The 23,855-nt window shown below is 47.1% G+C and overlaps 1 protein-coding gene across 3 annotated transcripts; it reads right to left on the minus strand.

Annotated features, from left to right (window-relative positions):
• Nucleotides 1-10: 10 nt before the first annotated feature.
• sox13 (SRY-box transcription factor 13) lies at nucleotides 11-17,398 on the minus strand. Of its 3 annotated transcripts, none has more exons than XM_085924692.1 (14): nucleotides 16,838-17,398; nucleotides 9,758-9,850; nucleotides 9,252-9,469; nucleotides 8,729-8,816; nucleotides 8,421-8,593; nucleotides 8,278-8,346; nucleotides 8,062-8,173; nucleotides 7,778-7,842; nucleotides 7,118-7,268; nucleotides 6,920-7,038; nucleotides 6,365-6,458; nucleotides 6,079-6,243; nucleotides 5,793-6,009; nucleotides 11-2,036 (listed from the first exon to the last, which is right to left on the minus strand). In XM_085924692.1, exons 3-14 carry the CDS (start codon nucleotides 9,465-9,467, stop codon nucleotides 1,745-1,747), a joined length of 1,761 nt encoding a protein of 586 aa, XP_085780818.1. In that variant the 5' UTR covers nucleotides 9,468-9,469; nucleotides 9,758-9,850; nucleotides 16,838-17,398; the 3' UTR covers nucleotides 11-1,744. The 3 variants fall into 3 exon arrangements, with proteins under 3 accessions (XP_085780818.1, XP_085780819.1, XP_085780817.1); XM_085924693.1 differs by having other exon boundaries at nucleotides 6,079-6,189; nucleotides 8,062-8,176; XM_085924691.1 differs by having other exon boundaries at nucleotides 8,062-8,176; nucleotides 16,838-17,396.
• Nucleotides 17,399-23,855: the final 6,457 nt, after the last annotated feature.

A 23,855-nucleotide genomic window follows, 5' to 3' on the forward strand; every position in this document is an offset into this window, starting at 1 on the left:
TTTATTTTCGAAGAGGATAAAACCTGACAAAACAGAAATGTACACTTTTAAATTACACAACCTTTTGTAAAACAAAATTATTATTATTAATATTATTATAAAAGTATCTTTCTGTATTTACATCAGCAGGGGTAAAGATCAGTGCCTTATCAACATGTCTGTAGGTAAATAAGAGTGGGGATGTCCGGCCGGCTCTTCTCAGTGCAGCATCCTCAAATCAGAGGTTTCACCATTTTCATGAGTCAAGATGGAATTTGGCCAAAGGGAAATTCAATAGAAGATGCAAAGTAATGCACGTCTCCAGCCACTCTGTTTAAAATGGAGCAGCTGTGTTGGTTTTCCATCACATTCACAGCAACTAATTATGGACCATCAGAAACTTGAAAAACAGCAAAGACAGAATACAGAAAAATGGCATGAATATAAAAAGTCCACATTTGGTTTCCAGCATAAGTCAACAGTATCATTTTACTCTGTAAAGTGAGCACTGAGATGCAACCATAGCGACACTTCCAATGGGATTTCATAACCATCCATCCATCTATTGAGCTGGAGCCTATCCCAGTCGACTTGGGGCACAATTGGACAAAAACCCTTCCCTCTCATAATCACAGCAATTTAGAGGCTTCAATTGAGCTAACACGTGTTTGGGAGTGTGCGAAGAAGCCAGATGATCTGGACAAGACGCAGGAGGTCTGAAACAAAGAACCTCATGATAGTCAAACAGACGCCGGCCAAACGTGACATCTTTGGACACTTGTCTGTCTATGAACAAAATGTGGGAGTAACACCAATATGGAATCCTACCAAAAAGGAATTACAAACAAATAAGACTGAATCTGTCACTGAACAAAACTTTGACTAGTAAATGTCTGAGAAAATGGCAAATGATTGCACCAGAATATCATAATTCCACATATGTACAGCCGCGAACAAAATATGAAGAGCCCACCCTTGTTTCTTCGGTTCATTTTAAAAGCATTGCACAGCTAAAGGTACTTTTTTTTGGGACAAAGAAAAAAAAACAGCTCCTGACAGACTGATAGAGACATTTTGCATTTTTTCTTTTTGATAAAGTAGCTTGCCAAGCTGGTGCTTTAAGGCACATTTTATTTTCTATCAGTTTGCCATTTGAAATACAAGGAAGTGAAGCAAAAAGGTGGTGTTTTCATGCTTTCCGCAGCCGTAATATAGGTCTTTCGTGAAGTCTCTGACCAAAGACAGACATCCAGAATATACACAGCAAACAGTCATAAAAGTCAACACAGAGGTAAAACAAAAATACACCAGGCCAAGTTCTGCACGCTATGCATGGAGCGACAGACCAAATCATTTGAAAGAAACGCCAGCAAGAAGGCTTTGTCTGTGTTGTGCCAACCGGGCCTAATCAGCAGGAGGCAGTGCTGGTGTAGAAATGAGTCACGTCTTAACAAAAGCGCATGGCGTGTCTTTTCCCTGGACCATCCATCCATCCATCCATCCATCCATCCATCCATCCATCCATCCATCCATCCATCCATCCATCCATCCATCCATCCATCCATCCATCCATCCATCCACAGCCTTCCTCGACCAACAACATGGGAGCAAGACAAGAATGCAACTTGTCTATATCAATGAAAGTCTTTGTTGACGTGAAATGAGTGAGATAAGAGCTTGCCTTTATGTCCACTGGATGTGTGTCACTGGGGAATAAAGCTAATGTGGCTTCAGTGACATCTTTTATTTCCAGTTCCTTTGGAATTCAATCGGTCAGGAGCAAAAGTTCCCTCTCACTCAGATCCCCTCTGTCACTTTCCTCCCCTTCGCTGTATGGTGCCTGCTGTCGTTGTCTGTCAGTCTGTCTCAGAGGTGCGGCTGTGGGCGGGCCCTCTACTCGATGGGACGCCGCCGGAGGTTGCGGCAAGTAATGATCCAGGAGGGAGGAGTGGAAGGACATGGACGACACGGAGACGGAGCTGCCGCCGCCGCCGCCGCCGCCGGCCGGGTACAAGGCATCATTGTGAGAGTAGTGGATGCTCTGTGGTTCTGTTGGACTAAATAGATCCCAAAAAAAAAGAAAAAAAAATTACTTCTTTGCAAATAAAAAAGAAGAGTCAAATGTTTTGCATGTGAAAGATTTTTTCTCATCGTCTCCAAAGACCCCTGATGATGATTACAATAAATGGACGTCGTTTTCCCTCGCCCGGACGCGGGTCACCGGGGCCCCTCTCTGGAGCCAGGCCTGGAGGTGGGGCTCGAAGGCGAGCGCCTGGTGGCCGGGCCTTCGCTCATGGGGTCCGGTCGGGCATAGCCCGAAAAGAAAACGTGGGTCCCCCTTCCAATGGGCTCACCAACTATAGGAGGGGCCAAAGGGGTCGGGTGCATAGTGAGCTGGGCGGCGGCCAAAGGCGGGGACCTTGGCGGTCCGATCCCCGGCTGCAGAGGCTGGCTCTAGGGACATGGAATGTCACCTCTCTGGCTGGAAAGGAGCCCGAGCTGGTGTGTGAGGCAGAAAGGTTCCGACTAGACATAGTCGGACTTGCCTCCACACATAGTTTGGGCTCTGGTACAAGTCCTCTCGAGAGGGGCTGGACTCTCTTCCACTCTGGAGTTGCCCACGGTGAGAGGCGTCGAGCAGGTGTTGGCATACTTATTGCCCCCCGGCTGGGCGCCTGCACATTGGGGTTCACCCCGGTGAGCGAGAGGGTAGCCTCCCTCCGCCTTCGGGTGGGGGGACGGGTCCTGACTGTTGTTTGTGTCTATGCACCGAACGGCAGCTCAGAGTACCCACCCTTCTTAGAGTCCCTGGAGGAAGTGCTGGAGAGCGCTCCTTCTGGGGACTCCATCGTTCTACTGGGTGACTTCAATGCTCACGTGGGCAATGACAGTGAGACCTGGAAGGGCGTGATTGGGAGGAACGGCCCCCCCGATCTGAACCCGAGCGGTGTTCTATTATTGGAATTCTGTGCTCGACACGGATTTTCTATAATGAACACCATGTTCAAGCATAAGGGTGTCCATGTGTGCACTTGGCACCAGGACACCCTAGGCCGCAGTTCGTTGATCGACCTTGTAGTCGTGTCATCGGATTTGCGGCCGCATGTTTTGGACACTCGGGTGAAGAGAGGGGCGGAGCTGTCAACTGATCACCACCTGGTGGTGGGTTGGCTCCGATGGTGGGGGAAGATGCCGGTCCGACCTGGCAGGCCCAAACGCTCTGTGAGGGTCTGCTGGGAACGTCTGTCAGAATCCCCTGTCAGGAAGAGCTTCAACTCCCACCTCCGGCAGAGCTTTTTCCACGTCCCGGGGGAGGCGGGGGACATTGAGTCCGAGTGGACCTTGTTCCGCGCCTCCATTGTTGAGGCAGCCGACCGGAGCTGTGGCCGTAAGGTTGTTGGTGCCTGTCGTGGCGGCAATCCCCGAACCCGGTGGTGGACACCGGCGGTAAGGGATGCCGTCAAGCTGAAGAAGGAGTCCTATAGGGCCTTTTTGGCCTGCGGGACTCCGGAGGCAGCTGACAGGTACCGGATGGCCAAGCGGAACGCGGCTTCGGCGGTTGCTGAGGCAAAAACTCGGGCGTGGGAGGAGTTTGGCGAGGCCATGGAGAATGACTTCCGGACGGCTTCGAGGAAATTCTGGTCCACCATCCGGCGTCTCAGGAGGGGGAAGCAGTGCACGGTCAACACTGTTTACAGTGGAGATGGTGTGCTGCTGACCTCGACTCGGGATGTCGTGAGTCGGTGGGGGGAATACTTCGAAGACCTCCTCAATTCCACCGACACGCCTTCCATTGTGGAAGCAGGGCCTGGGGACTCTGAGGCGGACTCTCCAGTCTCGGAGGTCGAAGTCACTGAGGTAGTTAAAAAACTCCTCGGTGGCAAGGCCCCGGGGGTGGATGAGATCCGCCCGGAGTTCTTAAAGGCTCTGGATGTTGTGGGGCTGTCATGGCTGACACGCCTCTACAGCATTGCGTGGACATCGGGGACAGTGCCTCTGGATTGGCAGACTGGGGTGGTGGTTCCCCTCTTTAAGAAGGGGGACCGGAGGGTGTGTTCCAATTACAGGGGAATCACACTCCTCAGCCTCCCTGGTAAGGTCTATTCAGGGATGCTGGAGAGGAGGATCCGTCGGGAGGTCGAACCTCGGATTCAGGAGGAGCAGTGTGGCTTTCGTCCTGGCCGTGGAACAGTGGACCAGCTCTACACCCTCGGCAGGATCCTCGAGGGTGCATGGGAGTTCGCCCAACCAGTCCACATGTGTTTTGTGGACTTGGAGAAGGCGTTCGACCGTGTCCCTCGGGAGGTTCTCTGGGGGGTGCTTCGGGAGTATGGGGTGCCGAGCCAACTGATAAGGGCGGTTCGGTCCCTGTATCACCGATGCCAGAGTTTGGTCCGCATTTCCGGCAGTAAGTCGGATTCGTTCCCAGTGAGGGTTGGACTACGCCAAGGCTGCCCTTTGTCACCGATTCTGTTCATAATTTTTATGGACAGAATTTCTAGGCGCAGCCGAGGCGTTGAGGGGGTCCGGTTTGGGGACCTCAGCATCGCGTCACTGCTTTTTGCAGATGACGTGGTGCTGTTGGCTTCTTCAGTCCGTGATCTCCAGCTCTCACTGGAGCGGTTCGCAGCCGAGTGTGAAGCGGTCGGGATGAGGGTCAGCACCTCCAAATCCGAGTCCATGGTCCTCGGTCGGAAAAGGGTGGAATGCCCTCTCCGGATCGGGGATGAGATCCTGCCCCAAGTGGAGGAGTTCAAGTATCTTGGGGTCTTGTTCACGAGTGAGGGCAGGATGGAGCGCGAGATCGACAGGCGGATCGGTGCAGCGTCGGCAGTAATGCGGACTCTGTACCGGTCCGTCGTGGTGAAGAGAGAGCTGAGCCAAAAGGCAAAGCTCTCGATTTACCGGTCGATCTACGCTCCTACCCTCACCTATGGTCACGAGCTATGGGTCATGACCGAAAGAACGAGATCCAGGATACAAGCGGCTGAAATGAGTTTCCTCCGCAGGGTGTCCGGGCTCTCCCTTAGAGATAGGGTGAGAAGCTCGGTCATCCGGGAGAGACTCGGAGTAGAGCCGCTGCTCCTCCACGTTGAGAGGAGCCAGATGAGGTGGCTCGGGCATCTCATCAGGATGCCTCCTGGACGCCTCCCTGGGGAGGTGTTCCGGGCATGTCCCACCGGTAGGAGACCCCGGGGTCGACCCAGGATGCGCTGGAGAGACTACGTCTCTCGGCTGGCCTGGGAACGCCTTGGGATCCCCCGGGATGAGCTGGAGGAAGTGGCTGGGGAGAGGGAGGTCTGGGAGTCCCTCCTAAAGCTGCTGCCCCCGCGACCCGACCCCGGATAAGCGGAAGAAGATGAAGGTGAAGGAAGATTTTTTCTCCAGTGACGTAAATGAAGAAATGACACTAATGAGCAAATTGGTGTGTGGCACTGATTGTTTCTCTTAAGGTCATTTCCTCCTTGGCATTGTGTGAGCGAGCCCACACCCAAATCCACGGCAGCAATCTGCAGCGCAAACACCAAAGTCCCTAAAATGCGAAACTAAATGCTGCTACCTGGAGCAAAAAAAAAAACCCGTCACACATACATCGCCCGGTTTCAAATTGTGAGGTGAATATGTGTTAACCGCCTGACCAATGTCTTCCTTCCCGCTATGGGCCAGATAGTGGTTTTTTGTTTTTTTTTCAATGATCCTTCTTTTTTCGGCTGCTACCATTAAGGGGCGCCACAGCAGACCAATCGTTTCCATCTCACTCTGTCCTGAGTATACCAGTGACAACTCAAATGAAGTGCGGGTGGTATTGCTACCTCCTGGTGTAGGTTGTTCTCTGTTCCTGTCGCCGGCTCTTCATCATGGCTTTGTATTCACCCACCCGCAGCCTCCTCCCCTCCACGATACAGGTGCGCTTGGGCCGGGGTTTATACTTGTAGTCTGGGTAGCGCTCCAGGTGCTGCCTGCTCAGTCTGGCCTGCTCTTCATAGTAGGGCTGTTTCTCCTGGTTGGACATGGACTTCCACCTGGAGCCTAGAGTGGGCAGGAGTGAAGAAGTTTCAAGTTTCGACTTTTCAATGAACGCAAAGATTCGATCCTCACCCAGGATCTTGCTAATGGAGGAGTTGTGCATATCGGGAAAGGCCTGCAAGATTCTCCTGCGCTCATCCTTGGCCCAAACCATGAAGGCATTCATGGGTCTCTTGATGTGGCCTGAGGACGGAAGGGGGCGGGCTTCAGAGTAACTGCCTGCGACCTGCATGGCACCTACAGCGTAGACAAATTGAGTTCATCCAATACAAAATTGAAACTATTTTGGATTTGTCAGAAATGGTTCTGTCATCGTCACACTGACGATGTCCTGTCGTGCCCGTTTGGTTCCACTTACTCTCGGAGTCACTGCTGAGGTGGTCGTCAGCGGACGGCGACGCGTGGCGCTCGTCGCCTTGCTCGGAGTGAACGCAAGGAGGATATTTGCACTCCTGTAGAGAAAAGGCACAAAGTTCAATCGTAATGGCACCCAAGAAAAAAGGGGAAGTAGCTGCTCGAAAGGTTAGGAGAAGGTCGAGGCCGGCCGGCCAGCTATTTTGGCGTACAGAATGTACAGCAGACGAGTACGACATCGGCAGCTGTTCAAAAGCAGAGCTGGGAATGACAAGAAAGAGAAGATGGGACAAAGAAATGGTGGTTATTGTCGGAGGGAGGGAAGAGAGGTGGCTGAAGGAGACCAGGGTGTTGGGAATTTGATTCCCGTTGCAGGACGACGCAGTAAAAAGGTGGAGCTGGATCTTTTGGAGGAAGACTACAATGTTACAGTAGACAAAGGAGGAGGCAGGTGGCTACGTCAATGAAGTCGTGTTGAAAAAAACAAAACAAGATTTTATAGGTTGCAGTTTGATGCTGATGTCAAGAAAAAGAGGATTGGATTTGGAGATTGGCTGACCACTTTTCTGCTGGTGTCTGTTTCTTTCTCTCGCTCGTGCCCTCCAGCGTTGTGAGTCCTCAGTAGCTGCTGGGCATCATGAATGGCCTGGGTGACCACGTCACTGTCTCGGAGTAAAGCTGGGAGCGAGAATGTTTTCCTTAAAAGACTTCAACCTACTCATGAGTTTTGCTCCAATGTGAAATAAGTGCAACTCACTGAGGGTGGACTGTGGTGGGCTGCTTGATGCGTCCTTTGGCAGATCCCTGTGTTTGTACACGCTCTGCATCCCCACAAATGCCATCTCCATACATTTTGGACTGGGGGCTTTCCCAGCCTTGGACGTCAGGTTCAAGGGCTGACCGGCTTCCTAAAACGGAAGAGACGGACTGAGTCAAAGGTGTCAGATATGTCGCAGGTATGTCAAAAGCAAATGGTCGCAGGCACGCAGGCACGTCCTCCACGAGCTTGCTTTGCCACCGGGACGCACCTGCTTGCTCTCCTCCTTTTCCTAAATAAAGATCCGTCGCCCCGCCTGCTCGGTGGGTGACAAGCAAGCAGGTCTGAGCGTATCTGTCACGCCCTTTGGAGCATCTTTGACTTGAGAACATGTCATCCCCACAAACGCAAATGAACAAAAGACAGCAGCCTTTGAAAACAGGGTGCGGTGCGGTGCGGTGCGGTGCGGTGGGGTGCGGTGCGGTGCGGTGTGCGAGACCTTGAGAGTCACTATCTGGATGTAAAGTATGATAACGCTGACTTTTAATCATTCCTCAATGCTATTTCGACCTTACATTTCTGATGAAAAGAAACGATTTCCAAATAATAAAAGTAGAATTGAAATGAAGAGAAAGAGCAGCAATTTGAACATGATGATACCTGTCGGAAGGAACCAGCGCTCCTCTTGGCAGGTGCGGACAGCAGCTGCATGGGAAAGTCTACAGCTGAAAAAGAAAGAAAAAACAGATTCACATTTAGAGTGTGGGGGGGGGTACATATTGGCCGTGTCATGGGCGTGTTTGCCAAAGAGGATTTGCGTTTTGTGACACATGACTTATTTAGCAGTCTCCCGCCATCTCTCACTTCCCAAAATGGCGAAATATGGTGAAGTAAACCGTATTTCATCTGAAATGTTTTGTAACGTGTAGACAGCATTGACTAACTTGGCTTGCATGGGATGGGCTGCAACGGCAAGCTTATCTGTGGCTCAGAGGGCACTGAAAGGTTCTGGGCGTTGGGGTGGAAAGCGGGGATCATCACGTAGGGCATGTTAACCTGCTGGAGGGGAGGGAGGACAAAATCAACTCACAATTGCTACTTACATGACAGGCCTTGGTTTTTGTGGGTGTTGTTTAGTGGCAGTAGAAATGTCAGCTGACCTGAATCTGCTGCTGAAGAAGGTTGATCTTGTGCTGCTGCTGGATCAGCTGCTGTTGTTGTTTAGCAATCTGAGACACAATCCGTGTGATTGAAACACACCTATGGCATCCGGTGCTCAAAGTGCGCCAGTCAGCATCCCTACCTGTTCTTGCTGTTGCCGGGCCAGCTCCATTTGCTGCTGCTGTTTTTCCAGAAGCAAGGCAGCCATGTTCCTCTGCTCAGAGTGGGCACCCAGGAGTTGTTCCCTCAGTCCACTCAGCTGGTTGATCATCATCAACAACTGAAGCTCCTTCTCGGCCAGAGAGTCTGGGTTCCCTGCAAAAGAGGCGGGGTCGGGAGCTCATTTACCTTTCTGGACCTGGGTCGGACATGTCTGCACACAAGCTGTATAGAATCACTCGTGGACTGATCAAATGGCTTCGTGGGGACTTTGAAAGAGTTTGGACCCACCTTCCTTAGATTGTCCTTTTGGCAGATCCTGCATCTTGACTGTCACTGGGCTTTGTATGTGTGGCAAGTCCTTACCTGGAGAATCCTCCTGACAAGAGGACACACACATTTTCAACAAATATACAGTCAATCTGCTCAATTCTTGTTTATAAATCAACATTTTGAAATCAATGCCCTGGTCCCGTCCCGACAAAGGCAATCGGCTTGCCCTCGCTCCAGCCTTGCCCTTAGTGGGTGTGACTGACATTTGCCGGTTGGATTGCATGCGTGTACCACATAGTATTCTGCCTAGCAACACGTGGAACAACTGTGTACACAGTAAGTGCAATGTTGCTGAGCAAATTTGCGCCTGCTCAACACTTAACATGTGTTTTAAGTTCCATGAATGAACGTGTGGACTTCATAACACAAACAGACACGAAAAGTTGCTTCAAAATAAACGTTTGTACAAACGTGCTATCGATTCGACATTTTGCTATGATCAATGAAATTGCCAAGTTGCATTTGGAGTGCGCTTACTTACCAAAGGCGAACAGGAGAGCGGCGGCGTAAGCTGACGGGCCACCAGAGGCTGATTCCCCAGCCAGTCGCGAGAGGGAGACATTTTGAGAGTAGCTGGAGTGTTGTTGAGCCCGCTTTCTCGGGCGATCTCCTCTTGTTCCACTTTGACACATGTCATGCTGCCGTCCACGTCGGAGAGGAGGCGCAGCGCTAGCGCCGGAGGGCTGGGCTCAACCATTCCTTTGAAACAATAACACACCATTAACTGTCACTGGGTGTGACTGAATGAATGGCCTTATGATTCATTTATGCACTTAGTCTTCAAAGTAACTTGCCAAATACATTTTGCACCTGGGAGGTTTTGGTCATTGTGGCCATTTCTAGATCACTTCCACATCTCCAAGTACGTGTTTAGAAGTACGCCACTCTCAAGCATGGCAACTCACGCTTGAGGGTTAATTGACGGTTTTGTTGCAAAACCACTGAGAGTCTGCGTCATAATAAGAGACAAAAGAGAAGAGAACACACCTCGGTGTGGGGCTTGCAATCAACCATTGAGTGAGAACATTTCAACTGGTGTGTCCATTTACAGCCGTATGTTTACAATTGCCACTTCTGCAACTGGGTGAAAGAAAAACAGAGCAGACAGCAGAACAAAAACAAAGTGAACACACAAGGGCAAAAAGTGCACATATATATATATAAAGAGGCAGAAAAAAAGACATTGTTGGAGCTGCGGAACAAAGGAAGCAAGGACAATGGGGGGGGGACAGACAAAAGCCGCCGGCCGTAGGAAACGGGCCGGATAACAATGCCAGCGGAATGTGCCGACCGACTCGGGAACACGACAAAAAATGCAAAGCGTTCTGCAGAAACACAATGATGATTAGAGCCCCTCCTTCTCCAAAACAGCATTGTGATTTTCAACAAAGCCACCTGTTTGCCTGTCTGCCTGCGTGGCTGCCTGTCTGCCTGTCTGCCTGCCTGCCTGCATTTCAGACTAGTATCAATACTCTAACTATTCTTTGTCAACAACACGATATGAACTAAAGCAGCACGTATAGGATATCAATTACTCATGAGTGGTTTCCTTCTATTGATGAGAACTTCAAAATGAGTTTGCTGTTTATTGTTGAAAGCAAAGAACTGCATTCATTTGAGATCAAAAGAAAAAAAATCGTCAGAATGACTCTTTCTTCACACAAATGATAAAAGGGATCTGTTGGTGCGGCTTATATTCAGGTGCGCCTTATAGTCCAGAAATGACGGTGTGCGTGTATATATGTTTTTGTGTGTGTGTGTGTGTGTGTGTGTGTGTGTGTGTGTGTGTGTGTGTGTGTGTGTGTGTGTGTGTGTGTGTGTGTGTGTGTGTGTGTGTGTGTGTGTGTGTGTGTGTGTGCTGCTACTTTTCCTTTTTAGTTTTAATGGTGTAAAAGCCCCACTATCTTGGCGATTCAATCATTTCTTGACAGCCCACAAAAGGAAAATAAAATGTTTTCTGGAATGTTTGTACAAATTGTAGAATGGACTGGACTGGATTTTCAGCAATTATAGCATACGTCTTATCGTTTGTCTTGTCCTGTTAGCCGCATTTCTTCAAAAAGTCGCTTCACCTACTGTAATTGTTCCAAACGTGGAAATTGAGTATCAGTATGCATAGCAGATCTGTGTGTGTGTGTGTGTGTTGTGAAACTAAACCATGAAATCATTCAAGCAACGAAAGCTTGACAGAACAAATAATAAAAAGAGCCGCAATACAGATGCACCTGCTTGTCTACTCTGGTTGTAAGCATTGTTCTCACTAAGTAAAGAGCGTTGACGATGAAAACAATGTTTAGCCAAGAAATACACGTCAGCCTTTTGTGCTTAAGATGATGTATTGATTGTGCAATTTGGTGAATGAAGGGCGTGCTAACACACGCTGATACTTATTCCCGGGTCTTCACAAAGTCAGACGAGTAGAGCTGTCACACGTGGTGTTCACACGCTCCCCGGGAGGGAGAGCGAGCGAGCGACCGAGCGAGCGAGCGACTGTGTCATCCGGCGCCGCAATGCTATGCGCACAATTTCACTTGTTGACAGCCAGGAATGTGTCAAGGTGAATTTGGAAAACAATGCCTTCAACTGCAACAATGCAAGCCAAGGTTACTTCCACGTGGCTTGAAACATTGACAGACAGACAGACAGACAGACAGACAGACAGATAGCTAGCTATCTGCAGCTGAGCACACCCGAGTGGAACCTGAGCTTGACATATACATACAGTGCGTTTGGCACCATTATAAATAGAGTTGCCATCTTCCACCTTTCATTTTGATTGAACATGATTTGTTGTTTTTCACTTCCTGACACAAAAGAGATGTGTGCTTCAAAGAAGACACAAAGCGGACTTCTTATAAAATGACAGAATGAGCAATGCCAAAGGACAGTCAGCAATATGAGCTGAATGGATCCAATCAAGTGGTGATATAGAAATATGAAGCAATTTATTTTGGACACCCTCAATTGATTCCACGGATTTCATATTGTTTCATACGTTGCCCACTCCATATCCATTGCAGTCTGGAAGTCCTGAAAGGGGGGAGCCTCTCACACTACCTTTTAATTTGATGTGCTTAAAAATTTCCAATCCCAATGTGGCAGCACACCAAAAGGTCCAGGGTTGTATAAACACTCAACACTTGTTTATACGTACATGCGGTCATTAAGGCAGTGACGCCGATATCAATCTACAGCTTTGTGTGTAAACATACACGAGATCAGGATTTGAAGTTTTAAAAAGCTTGTTGTTGGGCTACAGATGAACTGGGGACGGAACCAGCATTCGGCAACGCAAACTCCAGCCGTGGAAAGCGTCCGCCCGTGTCACAAGAAACACTTTTACAAGTTACGAGTCGCAACGCGTCAAACGCCTGGGAGTCATCCCGACCGGCACTTGCCCTTCCTTCCTTTCTTGTACATTTTGGAGTTTTTTTCCCCCGCACACAGCGATGCAACTTGTTGGAATTACATTGTCTCCTTTCAAGTGCCTGAGGCGGAAAAGCACAATGGAAAGTGAGAGAGAGCCAAGTGGCAGATTCAACTGTTGATGCGGTAGCTAGGTGCTCGTGGTGGTAAACAAATTGAATTATAGCCTACGGACCTCTGGACCAATTTGCTTTTGGGACAAAAATGGATGGATGGATGGATGGATGTTAGAAAATGGTGAGTAAAAAGCTGGCATGCACAGCCCGCCCTCTCATTAGAAAATGAGCTCTCCAGGCTGGAGACACAAAAGCCTCTCACTCTTCACTCTTCCATTCCCCCTCTTCCTCTGTTCTCCTGGCCTTTTGATGTCAAGGGTACTGAAACATTGAGGACAGTCCAAAGAATCAAGTCCTCAACAACAGATGCTCACTAGTTCAATTTGTGTGCATGGAGAAAATATCAAACCTTGATAATCCGCCTGGATCCAACAAAAACAACTAGTGATGGGGACTTCCCTCTCCGGGTCCAGGTGCCACCTACCCTAATAATAATCATTCAGCTCAATCTTGGCACGGTTGAGCACGCCAAGCCAGGATGGATGGATGGATGGATGGATGGATGGATGGATGGATGGATGGATGGATGGATGGATGGATGGATGGATGGATGGATGGAGCCTTTGGCTGAGGGCCCCGTCCGTCCATCCGTCCGTCCATCCGTCCGTCCACACCAGAGACAGAGGAAAAGCTACTACCATCTTTGCTTGGCCCGTCCTTTTTGCAAGAAATTCTCATCCTCCAGCCTCTGGGCATCCGTCCGAAAAAAATAATGATGTCAACATGTCCATCAAATGCTGTAGAGCCAAGTTGAATGTCTGGCTGAAAAGGAGAGCGTATACTGTATATAGTCAAAATAGGCCCCTCCATCATTGAGACATCATCACTCACTTAGGCTTCTTTTCAGATGCATCCTGCTTTCTCTCCGTGAAGCCCCTCCAAACACACTCACACACACCGTCCATAAAATGGGTCGTCTATTGTGGTAGCTAGCAAGACGTTACTGTGGCATTTATAGAAGAAGGGTTGAGGAGGAAGACGGCCGGACCTGGGAGGAGACAAAACACGCTCCCAATAAAGAGAAAGGGAAGAATGGATGTGTATGAAGGCCACTTTTTTTTTTTTACTTACTTTACAAAAGGCCCCCCACCTCCTCAACCATCCCACCCACCCTGGGCTCCTTGAGGGTAGCACACACAAAGAAAGCCGGACTCTCACAATGTGCTCCCGGCACACTTTATATCCATCCTCACTACATTCACCCTTTCTTCTGAAGAGCAGCCACGTGTGCACAAACCGTGCGTGTGTGTGTGTGTGTGCGCGCATTTTATGGCATTCCAAATAAGTGTTTGTTGAGGGTCTTACGGGGCAAGGGGCCAAGGCTGTGAGGCGTTACTATGGAAACGCCTTTGAGCACAACAGGTGATTCAACTGCGGCGGGCCTGTTCATCTCCACGGTGAGGAATGACAGGAGGCCATTAGTCTTTGTGTGTGCGGGTTCATAGAACTAGATATATGCTGCAAACAACTTGGTGGCACAGTTCTTAACCAGCACCAATAAGACAGAAATCATGCCTGAAGTTGCTTGCAGTTGCCACACAAGCACTAGACGTCTTCTGCAGTTACTATTTTTAAATCTCCAAAAAACTGCACTCCACCAACCAATGGATTAGTATTAGCGCAATCACGTTTTTGGTCATTTCTAGTATATGGCGCAAAATAGATGATTTGGCTATTTGGTTATTGCCCATCTCTGCTTATCAAGGGTGTAACAAATGCTACGGCCACCGAGTGTTTGAAGCACATCAACGTGCACAGACGTGTCTATGATACAAATAATAGAAGTGATGAGCACTATGGGAAGTGCGTCAGAAGAGAAAGCAGTTAAGCTTCATTAAGAAACGACAGCAACCGCCAAAGAGTTCCCTACAAAAGTTTTCTTTTCAATAGTCTTTCATGAAACACACCTTAGTCCTGTAGAAGCTTGTAGGTATTTTGACCATGCACACTTGCACACAGTCATGCTCACAAGCAATTCCGCAAAGAGCAAAATCAGCGGCTACAAGATAAGGGTTGAGGCTTTTTCACTCAATGTGGGTAAAGTTGTCAAATGTCACCGCGCTGATCACTCAGTCAAGCACTTCAGTTTCAACGTCCACATTCCTTGTGATTCTTTCAAAGAGACAATGCCGCCAGAGGCTTTTATTTCAAGAGATCACAAGGTTTCCGCGCAAAAGCCATTGTTCTCTTTGATTGGCTGGGCCGGCCTCACACTGTGCTCAAGGACTAAGCCACACACACACGGACACACAATTATACTCTATTGTGGTGTTCTCTGTGGACTCCCGGTTCAATAGGATTCAGAGAACAATGTCCAAAGGATATAGGAGGTCAGGATGAGAGATGGGAGGGGGGGGGGGGGGGGCGAGGGGGGAGAGTCTGCTCTAATGCCATCATGGCCGTCGGTGTTCAGTGTATCACAAATGGTACTTACGTATATGCACACACATTGCACAAAGTTTTGGAAAAGAGTGTAAATAACTATCAAATCAATTGATATGATTGACATGTGTGATCTTGCCTGATATTTTGTGTATCTTCATTCAGGCTGACTATTTCAAAGTGTTGTTAGATTTCATGATGGATTTGTCATTTGCATGATGATGATGACATCATTCACGCCCAGCAATCGAGTAAGTGGTGACACAAGTGTATGTTCCGTGATGAAGCCAGGCAAGCTCTTACTGCTACTGTATATTATTCATCCAGTTTGACGTAGCGCAGATAGCGTTAGCCCGTGAATGACATTGAGGAGCAAATTTGTTTGCAAACGGATCTTCTTTCATTCCCTTGTCGCCAATTAAACCACCCATATTTTCATTTAATGAGCGAGTATGGGTGGTAAAGAGGCGGGGCTATTAGTCGCTTACCTTTCAACCAGTTTGAACCCGTCCACCTGAGAAGACAAAACTTCACAATGCACGGGGGGGAGCAGCGGTCAAGGGTGAAATACCTACCTCTTCTTTGGTCATTTTGTGTGTGAAGAAAGAAAGAAAGAAAGAAAGAAAGAAAGAAAGAAAGAAAGAAAGAAAGAAAGAAAGAAAGACATGAGGAAGCAATCGCCAGCTCATTTGCGGATTGATTATGAACTCTCAAAAGCTACGACAAAACCACTTCATGCTCCAAAATTCAATACTGCCAGTCATTCAAGGCAATGAATTGCATTATCGGTGAAAGTACTCGTGGATTGTCCAAATGCGGTTTGGTTTTTTTTAATAGACGCATAATGCGTCAAATGCAGAGGCAGTGCTTAGTAGTTGTTCAGGTTCAGAAGGAGACATAATGGACAAACACGTGGAGCTATTTTTGATGGATTTTGTTATTTTTATGCAAAAACAAACCACAACACACAATGCAAGACCTTTATGATGAAGCAGAGTCACAGAGACAAAATGGAGGTACTATGCTCCAGGCATCCACTATCCAGGTACACATGAAGGAAAATGGGAAGCTTTGCAGCACCTCTTCTTCTTTGAGTGTTCAAATTAGGAAATGCAATTTTCAAATGAGTCATCAGGTAGCTGCATGCGCTCAGCTGGGTGTAATATCACAAGGGCAAAAACATTGTAGAATTCAAGAATTGAAAAAAAGAAAATCAGTTCAAATGTCTATAATTGGCCGCTAACCAATTTAGGGCGCTCGGAGTCAGTCGGGCTAGGCACCAGTATAGCCGAGACCGTCAAAGCGGTTCACATCGTGGATAACATATCGAAAACATTTCTTATTATTTGTGATCACTCTGATTTGTTTCATCTGTTGATTGGACGGACTTGTGCAATTTCTGGGACATTTATGGACAGACGACAATTCAATAAAAAGTAATTATTTGAATTGAAATCATTGAATTTGAAATGTATTCAAGTACATTATTAAATACGTTCGAAATGACTTTCCAACATGCTTTGCATATGAGTTATTACTGATGACATTGCTGTTGTTGCTAAATTCGGGGAAAAAACCTTTTTAAAAAGTCAAAAAGTGGTTGCAGGGGGTCGATACACAGAATTGATTGATGCGCCCCTGAACCAGGGACTTGTGACATACGCGGATTAGATGACGCTGAACAAAGTTTATAAAGCTAGAAAAACACACAATATGCGTAGAATAAGACAAGTATCATTTTTCAACTCAACTAAAGGAAACTAAGCAGAGGTTTTTCAATGCAACTTGATTTTGGTGGACGTCTGCCAACTATCTGATCATCATGATGATCATCATCATCCAAAATTCTAGGTGGCCAAGTTGTCAGCCTCATATTTCTGCCAAATTCACAAGCAAAACTCAAAACGTGACAAGACAACCATATACTTCATACACACGTTTAAACATATACCACGAATAGTGCCAATACTTGTGCACGTGTTGACGCAATAGTGCCACGAATATTATGCAAAAAACAAACGTGCAAAATAGAAATTATACAGGTCATTATTAACATTTTAAGCCGATCATTTTGATTGATGTTTATAATTGCTGTTTAAATGGGGAGGGGGGGGGAGGAGAGAGAGCGCAACGCGAAACTCACCCTTAGCAGTCCGTTCGTCCGTGCGCGTTGTAAACTCCTGAAGAAAAGCAAGCAAAAGTTCCGTCGACCTCTTTATTGGTTATGTGGCAAGCTGATGAAGCATCCAAGTTGTTGAGCGCAGAGGATCTTGTTGTCGGTTTCGTGCTCGCAACGTCACGGCACGAACGCACGTAAATGTTGTTGGCGGCGGTGGCTGTGGCTGTGGCGGCGGCGGTGCCGTCCTCCCTCCCTCCGTCCTGTCATCCTTAGCCCAGCCAACCTGGCTTCGCAGCCAGTCAGTCCGCGACCGCCCACAGCTCACCTCCCACTTAAAGGGCGAGAGCCTCCACATTGAGGTGATTCTGACAAGAACCCGAGTTTGGGATGGCTCGAGAGCAACCAAACCATCGGTGGGTGGCCCTTTACACTTCAGTTCAGATGCCTCCGTAAAATTTCACTTATCATAGGGTTGCAGCAGCAACAGCTGTAAATGCTAGAGATTTCTACCAGGTAATGATACCTACCTACCTACCTACCTACCTACCTACCTACCTACCTACCTACCTACCTACCTACCTACCTACCTACCTACCTACCTACCTACCTACCTACCTACCTACCTACCTACCTACCTACTTGTCCGTCGGTGAAAAAAGTTTGATACTTTCTCCCGATAACAGTTCTTTTAAATCTGGTGGAGCACTGGGCCGACCCGTTTACCTCTCAATGGTTTCACAGCGCCACACTCTTGCTAGAACATTTCATGAGGTTTTAGAAGAATGTCCATACAATTTGGAAGGACTAACTTTAAACCGGTTTGTTTCCACTCTCCACAAGCGCGCGTATCGATGGTATGGCAGTGTAAATGGTTTCCAGTCACATCATACAACTCGGAAACAACGTAAGCTATCGACAGAGTCGATAAAAGAATGTTACAGATGGAAAAAAAAACAACCCTGTCGTTTTATTCGGCAATGCGTCTTTGTTCTTGTTGACAAAGGAGACGAGATTTGTTTGTGAAAATACGTGTTTGTGCTTGTTATTGGAAGTTTGTTAGCTTAGGCTGCAGCTCTGCTTACCCTTTAGCTTTGACATGATTCTGAGAAGTCCAGCATCCGTCGATACCTTGTTGATGGAACCGATTTGTGAGCCTTTGGCCTTATTTGAAAACAGACCGCTCAGACACATTTGTCCAACTGGGAAGACAAAAGATGACTTGCTTGCTTTGGTTTCTTGACGGGAGGGCAGGCAATTACAAAAAAATTGTACACGCTTAAAAGCTGTTTCCTATGTCATTTTGAAAAGCAACGTCGATCACTGAAAAATGCATTTTCTGTGCAAATCGTCAACACGCGATGGGTCGGTCACGGGAGCGTGGAGGATAAGATCGAAAAGGATGCGGCTCAATGGTGGCAGAATTGCAAAAGGTAGAGAGAGAGAGAGAGAGAGGGTGATTGCACTTGGGGAGAGTTGATGTGCCATTCCTAATCCCTCCTGCTTCTTGCTTTGTGCTGGGGCCCAGCAGGAAGTGGGAGCTGGGCAGACAACAATTAACAAAAGAGCTGTGAAGAATACAATTGGCCATCAATGGCCAACCATGAGCCTTTGTGCCAGTCACCATGGAGACGGCACACCACCGCCATACGGCCATTACAAAAGCCTCTTTGCCACCTTGCTTTTCTTTCCCCTTCCCTCTAACCTTTCTTTATCTTTTCTTTCTCTCTGGTGGCTACGCACACGCTGCGTCATACGTCATGCCGCAAGCCCGACGTTACTGTCTGATCCAAAGTTGGCCGAGTCGACCGCTTGCTTCGCATTTGGAAGCTCTTCTGGCGAGCCTGGACTGACCTTCCAGCCAATCAAACGCCATGACTAAAGTGTCATCGAGGAAAGGAAAGGAAAGGAAAGGAAAGGAGATGCACGCAGAAGGTGTGTCGCAAAAAGAATCTTATGAACATACTCATAAAACGAGGAGTAGAAAGAAGGACGCAAGTGCGGTACCGCACCAACACCATGGTCCGTCCCGACACACCATTCAACCCTTTGTTCCGTGGGGGAATTGTGGATGCAGGTTTACTCGCAGCGTTCTCAGAACAGGAGTCATGTTACGTCGAATCCGGTCCATTTCTCAAAATGAAAGATCGTTCAGATGTCTAAAACGCAAATAACGCAAGTACGTCCCGCTAGCAAATGAGGGACCCCAGTCGTGTGGATTGATTTTGGAGTGCTTCTTTGGTGAGTAGTAACAATACAAGCATTTCGGCTTCATTTTGAAAGTGGCTGTGAGATGAAACACCATCGGTTTGAAAAACCTCATGAGATTTGCCCTCCTTCAATATCTTTGCAATCTGATCAGGTGTAACGTCTCTTTACCAGTTAGCGTCCACCCGCCGGCACGCCGCACACAGGCGACTCAATGACACGTGCGTTTTGTGTGTCAGCGTCAGATCCTCCTCGACGATAAAAAAAAATAAAAAGAAGCTGATATTATTTCTCAGAAACAAGCACATTGCAGTATCTTCCATTCTGAGCCACAACGGAAGCATGTTTGCCCAAAGGTGAGAAGATTTTTCTTCAACAACATCACCCTATAGCGACACGCTGACCACAAAAAAGTGATTGAGCTGATTGCCACCTTCACAGTGTTGTGCGCAAAGTTTCTCAGATAGTTGCAGAGATTGTTGTGATCAGTGTCGGTCAGTTTTAGCACCATACTGCGAGTGGATGGGTCGTCATCTTTTGCACCGTTGCCTGCCCTTCACTAATAGAAAGCAAAATAACAAGCAAGCCACACATAAACACGCAGGATAACAGAGGCCTCCGATTCATAGAGTTAGTTGAGGAGTGAGAAGGGGGCGGGCAAGTCTGCCACTGCCCCCCCCCCCACACACACACACACACAAAGGCAGCCCTGAAATAGCCCCCTCTCACAATGAGACCTGCCACTCTGTCTATCAGATAATGTCTAATTGAAAACACTGGAGCCATTGTGCTCCTGTCACCAGCTCCATTGTCCAGATAGCCCTCACCCACCCGGCCTCCTTTTTTTCCCATTGACGCGGCATGATTGTTCCTTGCCATTGTGGCGGCAGCCGTACTCTCTTGCTTTGTCTCTCTATCTGCCCCTCTCGCTGTATTGTTATAATTTCATTACTTGTTTTTTTTTTTTGTTCCGCTTCTCCTTTCACTCCCCATCAAACCTTTTGTTCACCACTTCATTTGGACCTAGTGCCAGTGTGCGTGTCCGCCGGAGTGTGTCTGAGCAGGTGTCGGTTTCAAAAGTAGATCCAAACAGGAAACACGGCAAAATGCTTCTCTGAGGTCAACCATTTTGGAAATCGATCTCAGAAGTGATAAAGAAGGGATACTACCGTGACAATCTGTCCTTACTGATAAGACAACCTGGATGATCAATCATTGGTTGAGAGGAAGCAATAGAATTGATCAAGCATATGATTGTTTTTCCATTTTTTTCCTACTTGCTTGTTAACAATGCATCATATTTCATAATTCATTCAAGTCAATTGGTCATTGGGTACATTTGAACATTTGCACACATCATTGTGCACGGATGAGTCTGAGGACAGTTATGTGGCCAAGCAGCTTTCACTTACGTCTTGTTCTTCATACTGGCTGACCTCCCTGCCGACCCTTTTGGAACAAATTTGGCCGACATGTTGATCAGATCGTCACGTTACTGCAGCCAAACAAGCTCACAATGAAAAATGCCTCTACATTTCCTTCGTTTCACAAACACTGTTTGAAAGAAAAAGCTCTTATCAGACCTGTGTATTATGGAAGGTGTTAATTGGACACAGAAAAAAATACATGTATTGTGCATCTCGCCGCTGCTGTTAAAACAAGATAAGAACCTGCATGAGCAAATCAGACAGAACAATTGTTTACAAAGGTGTTTTTCCATTTCTGCTCCTGCTAAATCATACCATTGCCGATATGACTAACCTGATCACCCCGACCGACCGACCGACCGAGGTGGGTGTCATTCATCAATCGTGACTCTTTTTCGACATTTTGTTTTCCAACTTTGTCGTGATCTCGATGCCTTATTGAGCCAGACTACATTTTCTGTGGCAGGACCAACACAAAAGAGAAAAAAGAAAGCTCAAATAGCAGCAGCAGCAGCAGCAACAACAACAAGCCCAAATAATCCAGTGCATGCTTTTGACAGAAACAAAAGGAAGGAAAAGCAATAACAAAAGACAATAATGGGCACAACACAAATAATAGCAACAACCCCAGCTCGCTTTTGAAGGGAACAGCAGTAGTACCAAAAGGCATCATCAGCTGGAGATCCGGCCGGCACCGCCGTTTGTCACACCTTGAGCATTTTGTTTGATCCCTTTGTGTAAAGTGTCGTGACCCGTCGGCGACTCGTCCTTTCTCCATGAACTTGCTGATCCTTTATGCTTTGTCCTTTTCTTATTTCATTGTGTCATAAGCCTGATTCCGTCACTTGCTAGGTAGGCACTTGCCATATATGCTTGGAATAAATTGTTGCATATCTGTCTGTATATCATTCATCACTAAGAACAAAACATTATTACAAGTCATTTGAGCAAATTTGTTATTATTGTTGTCAAATGCGCTTTAGAAATAACGTTGCATTGCATTGCATTGCATTGCATTGCATTGCATTGTATTGTATTGTATTGTATTGCATTGTATTGTATTGTATTGTATTGTATTGTATTGTATTGCTGCAGAGTTGGATTATGTATCCATCCCTCCTTCAATTTTCTATCCTGATTTGACACCTTCTGTATATACGACTGGCACCAATCTGATTTTGCAACTTCTGTGTATCCAAATAGCAATAGACAAACACATTTTCAAAGAAATACTAGTTGATGAGTCATGTGAATAATGTCCCTTTTTTGGCAAAGTGGTGACAGAAACAGTCTAACTAGAATGATGTTGGCTTGTTTCCTCCAGCAAAGGTTAAGAAAATAATGAGTCACACTGTGGCAAGTCAGACTGTCGACTTTGAATCAAGGATGTTTGTTTAATTCTTTGCTTTTGCTTGCTTCTAATGCTTTTAATGCCTGCTGTCAACTCAGCCAGCAATATCACATAGAGGACACCAAAACAAAGAAAAAAATTCACATCATACTACTATACAAAACAAAACAAGACCAAGTTAGTCAGTTCATATAATGCCCGACGCCTCTTTGATATACAGTACACACAATTGGTAGCTTTTGCAAATGAGGCTCTGCAATATAAAAAACACATTTTTTCAACTTGTTGAATTGATCCCAGACAAAGAGAGAAAGAGTGTGTGTGTGTGTGTGTGTGTGTGTGTGTGTGTGTGTGTGTGTGTGTGTGTGTGTGTGTGTGTGTGTGTGTGTGTGTGTGTGTGTGTGTGTGTGTGTGTGTGTGTGTGTGTGTGTGTGTGTGTGTTGCCTTGCTCAAGGGCACCATGACAGTTGCTTGGAAGCAATTTTTTTTTCATTCAATGCAGGATTCAAACCTTGACTTTTAGAGCCCACAACAAGTCACAATGGACGGAATGTTCCAAGCAACTTTGGTACAAAAGCACACTAAAATGGGAAGCCTCTCCACAGCCAGCCGGCCAGCCCACCCACACTAACGGTGCAATAATGCTAACACACGCTCAATATTTAGAAACAATCTTCTGCCATAAAGCACAACAGGACCAGACCCAAGCAGTGAAATAACCATTTGTCTTTCTGCCGCTTGGTTTTTGTGCATTTTCACTCCAAAAAGAATATTGCCATAGAGCATGTTCCTGACTCTGAATATCATATCCTGTCCTGTCCGCCAATGGGACAGGAAACAGACAGTCACTGCGTTGGTTGTCTGCCAGGGCCACGCCACGGGTCAGGTTTGTCAGGTGAAGGTCAAGCAGGTGAGACAGACAAGGGAACAAAGAGTTTAGAACACACACACACACACACACACACACACACACACACACACACACACACGCAGCCTGCCCCCTTCCCCATCCCGTCTGCCTTCCCCATTTCACTGAACAATCACCAACAGGAACAGGAACGGGAAGTGATGCAGAAAGGAGGTTCAGCTAACTCGGGCACAATTCCTTTGGACGGACGGGTCCATGAGCCAAGTAAAGGTGGGAAAGACAGGTGTGGCCATGAGACTGAAAACAAAATATTGAGATATAATATTTGATTTGATTCTAAAACGGATACTGATACTGTTTTATAATGTCTTACAAAGAATAACATCAATCTATATCCAATATATTCACAACAGCATGATGTAGGTCATGTTTTGCTCTCTCTCTCTCCACTCTCCATGTGATGATTATGACATGATCCCATTCAATTGTGGCTTTGCTTACAAAAAACACAAACTCAGCGGCAAGGGCTGGGCCATACCTTTTCATTCGTCAGATTTTGTCCTGCTGTGGGTTGGGGCAATTAATAGCAGGTTTCTCTTTGATGACATACATAATGGACAATTGGGCCCATAATGAAGACGATTACCAGCCATGATGGCTGTAAAGGCACCACCCTGTGCATGTTCAAACCTGCTTCCTTGCTTTTTGGCTCCAGGGCTTGCGTCACCTTTTCCGAGTCTTCTCGTGAGCATTGAGAGTCGCTCAGCCATCCGTAGCAGCACAAAGCCGAGCATCTGGCGCTTGACAACCATGCCCGATGAGGGACGCCAGCTTCCATAAGTTGCTGCAGCAGAAAGCCTGAAAGGAGACACCATGGCCTCCTTGCTTCTTTTCTTTCCTTGCACTTGCAGACTCTTGTCTGTCCACGCTAGCTTATTTCGATCACAGTGTTGCTTTTGACAACCGTGTGTGTGTTGTTAGGCTTGTGTTGTAAGTTATTAATCAGCTCCACTCATGGATGACCTCCCTGACACACTTCACCATGTCATGTGTAAAGTGTAAATGAGAGTGAAAACATTCATCAGTGTTTGTGAATTGATCAGCGGCGTGTAAACCTATCAAAATGCAACTGTTATGCGCAATGAACAACATTCATATGACCTACATAGATCTTAAACAGTCCATTGATTC

This window comes from Syngnathus leptorhynchus, chromosome 11 (assembly GCF_054491065.1).
Source record: "Syngnathus leptorhynchus isolate UIUO chromosome 11, UIUO_Slep, whole genome shotgun sequence".
In the NCBI taxonomy this organism is placed as follows: Eukaryota; Metazoa; Chordata; class Actinopteri; order Syngnathiformes; family Syngnathidae; genus Syngnathus; species Syngnathus leptorhynchus.

What these genes read in the sequence shown, in the direction of transcription:
- sox13 (XM_085924691.1), bottom strand. Translation starts at nt 9,467, where the DNA reads ATGGTTGAGCCCAGCCCTCCGGCGCTAGCGCTGCGCCTCCTCTCCGAC. An exon ending in AAAAGGACAATCTAAGGAAG is followed by an intron (nt 8,594 to 8,728) that starts GTGGGTCCAAAC and finishes CCTCTTTTGCAG; the next exon opens with GGAACCCAGACTCTCTGGCC. An exon ending in CCCACCACAGTCCACCCTCA is followed by an intron (nt 7,039 to 7,117) that starts GTGAGTTGCACT and finishes TCTCGCTCCCAG; the next exon opens with CTTTACTCCGAGACAGTGAC.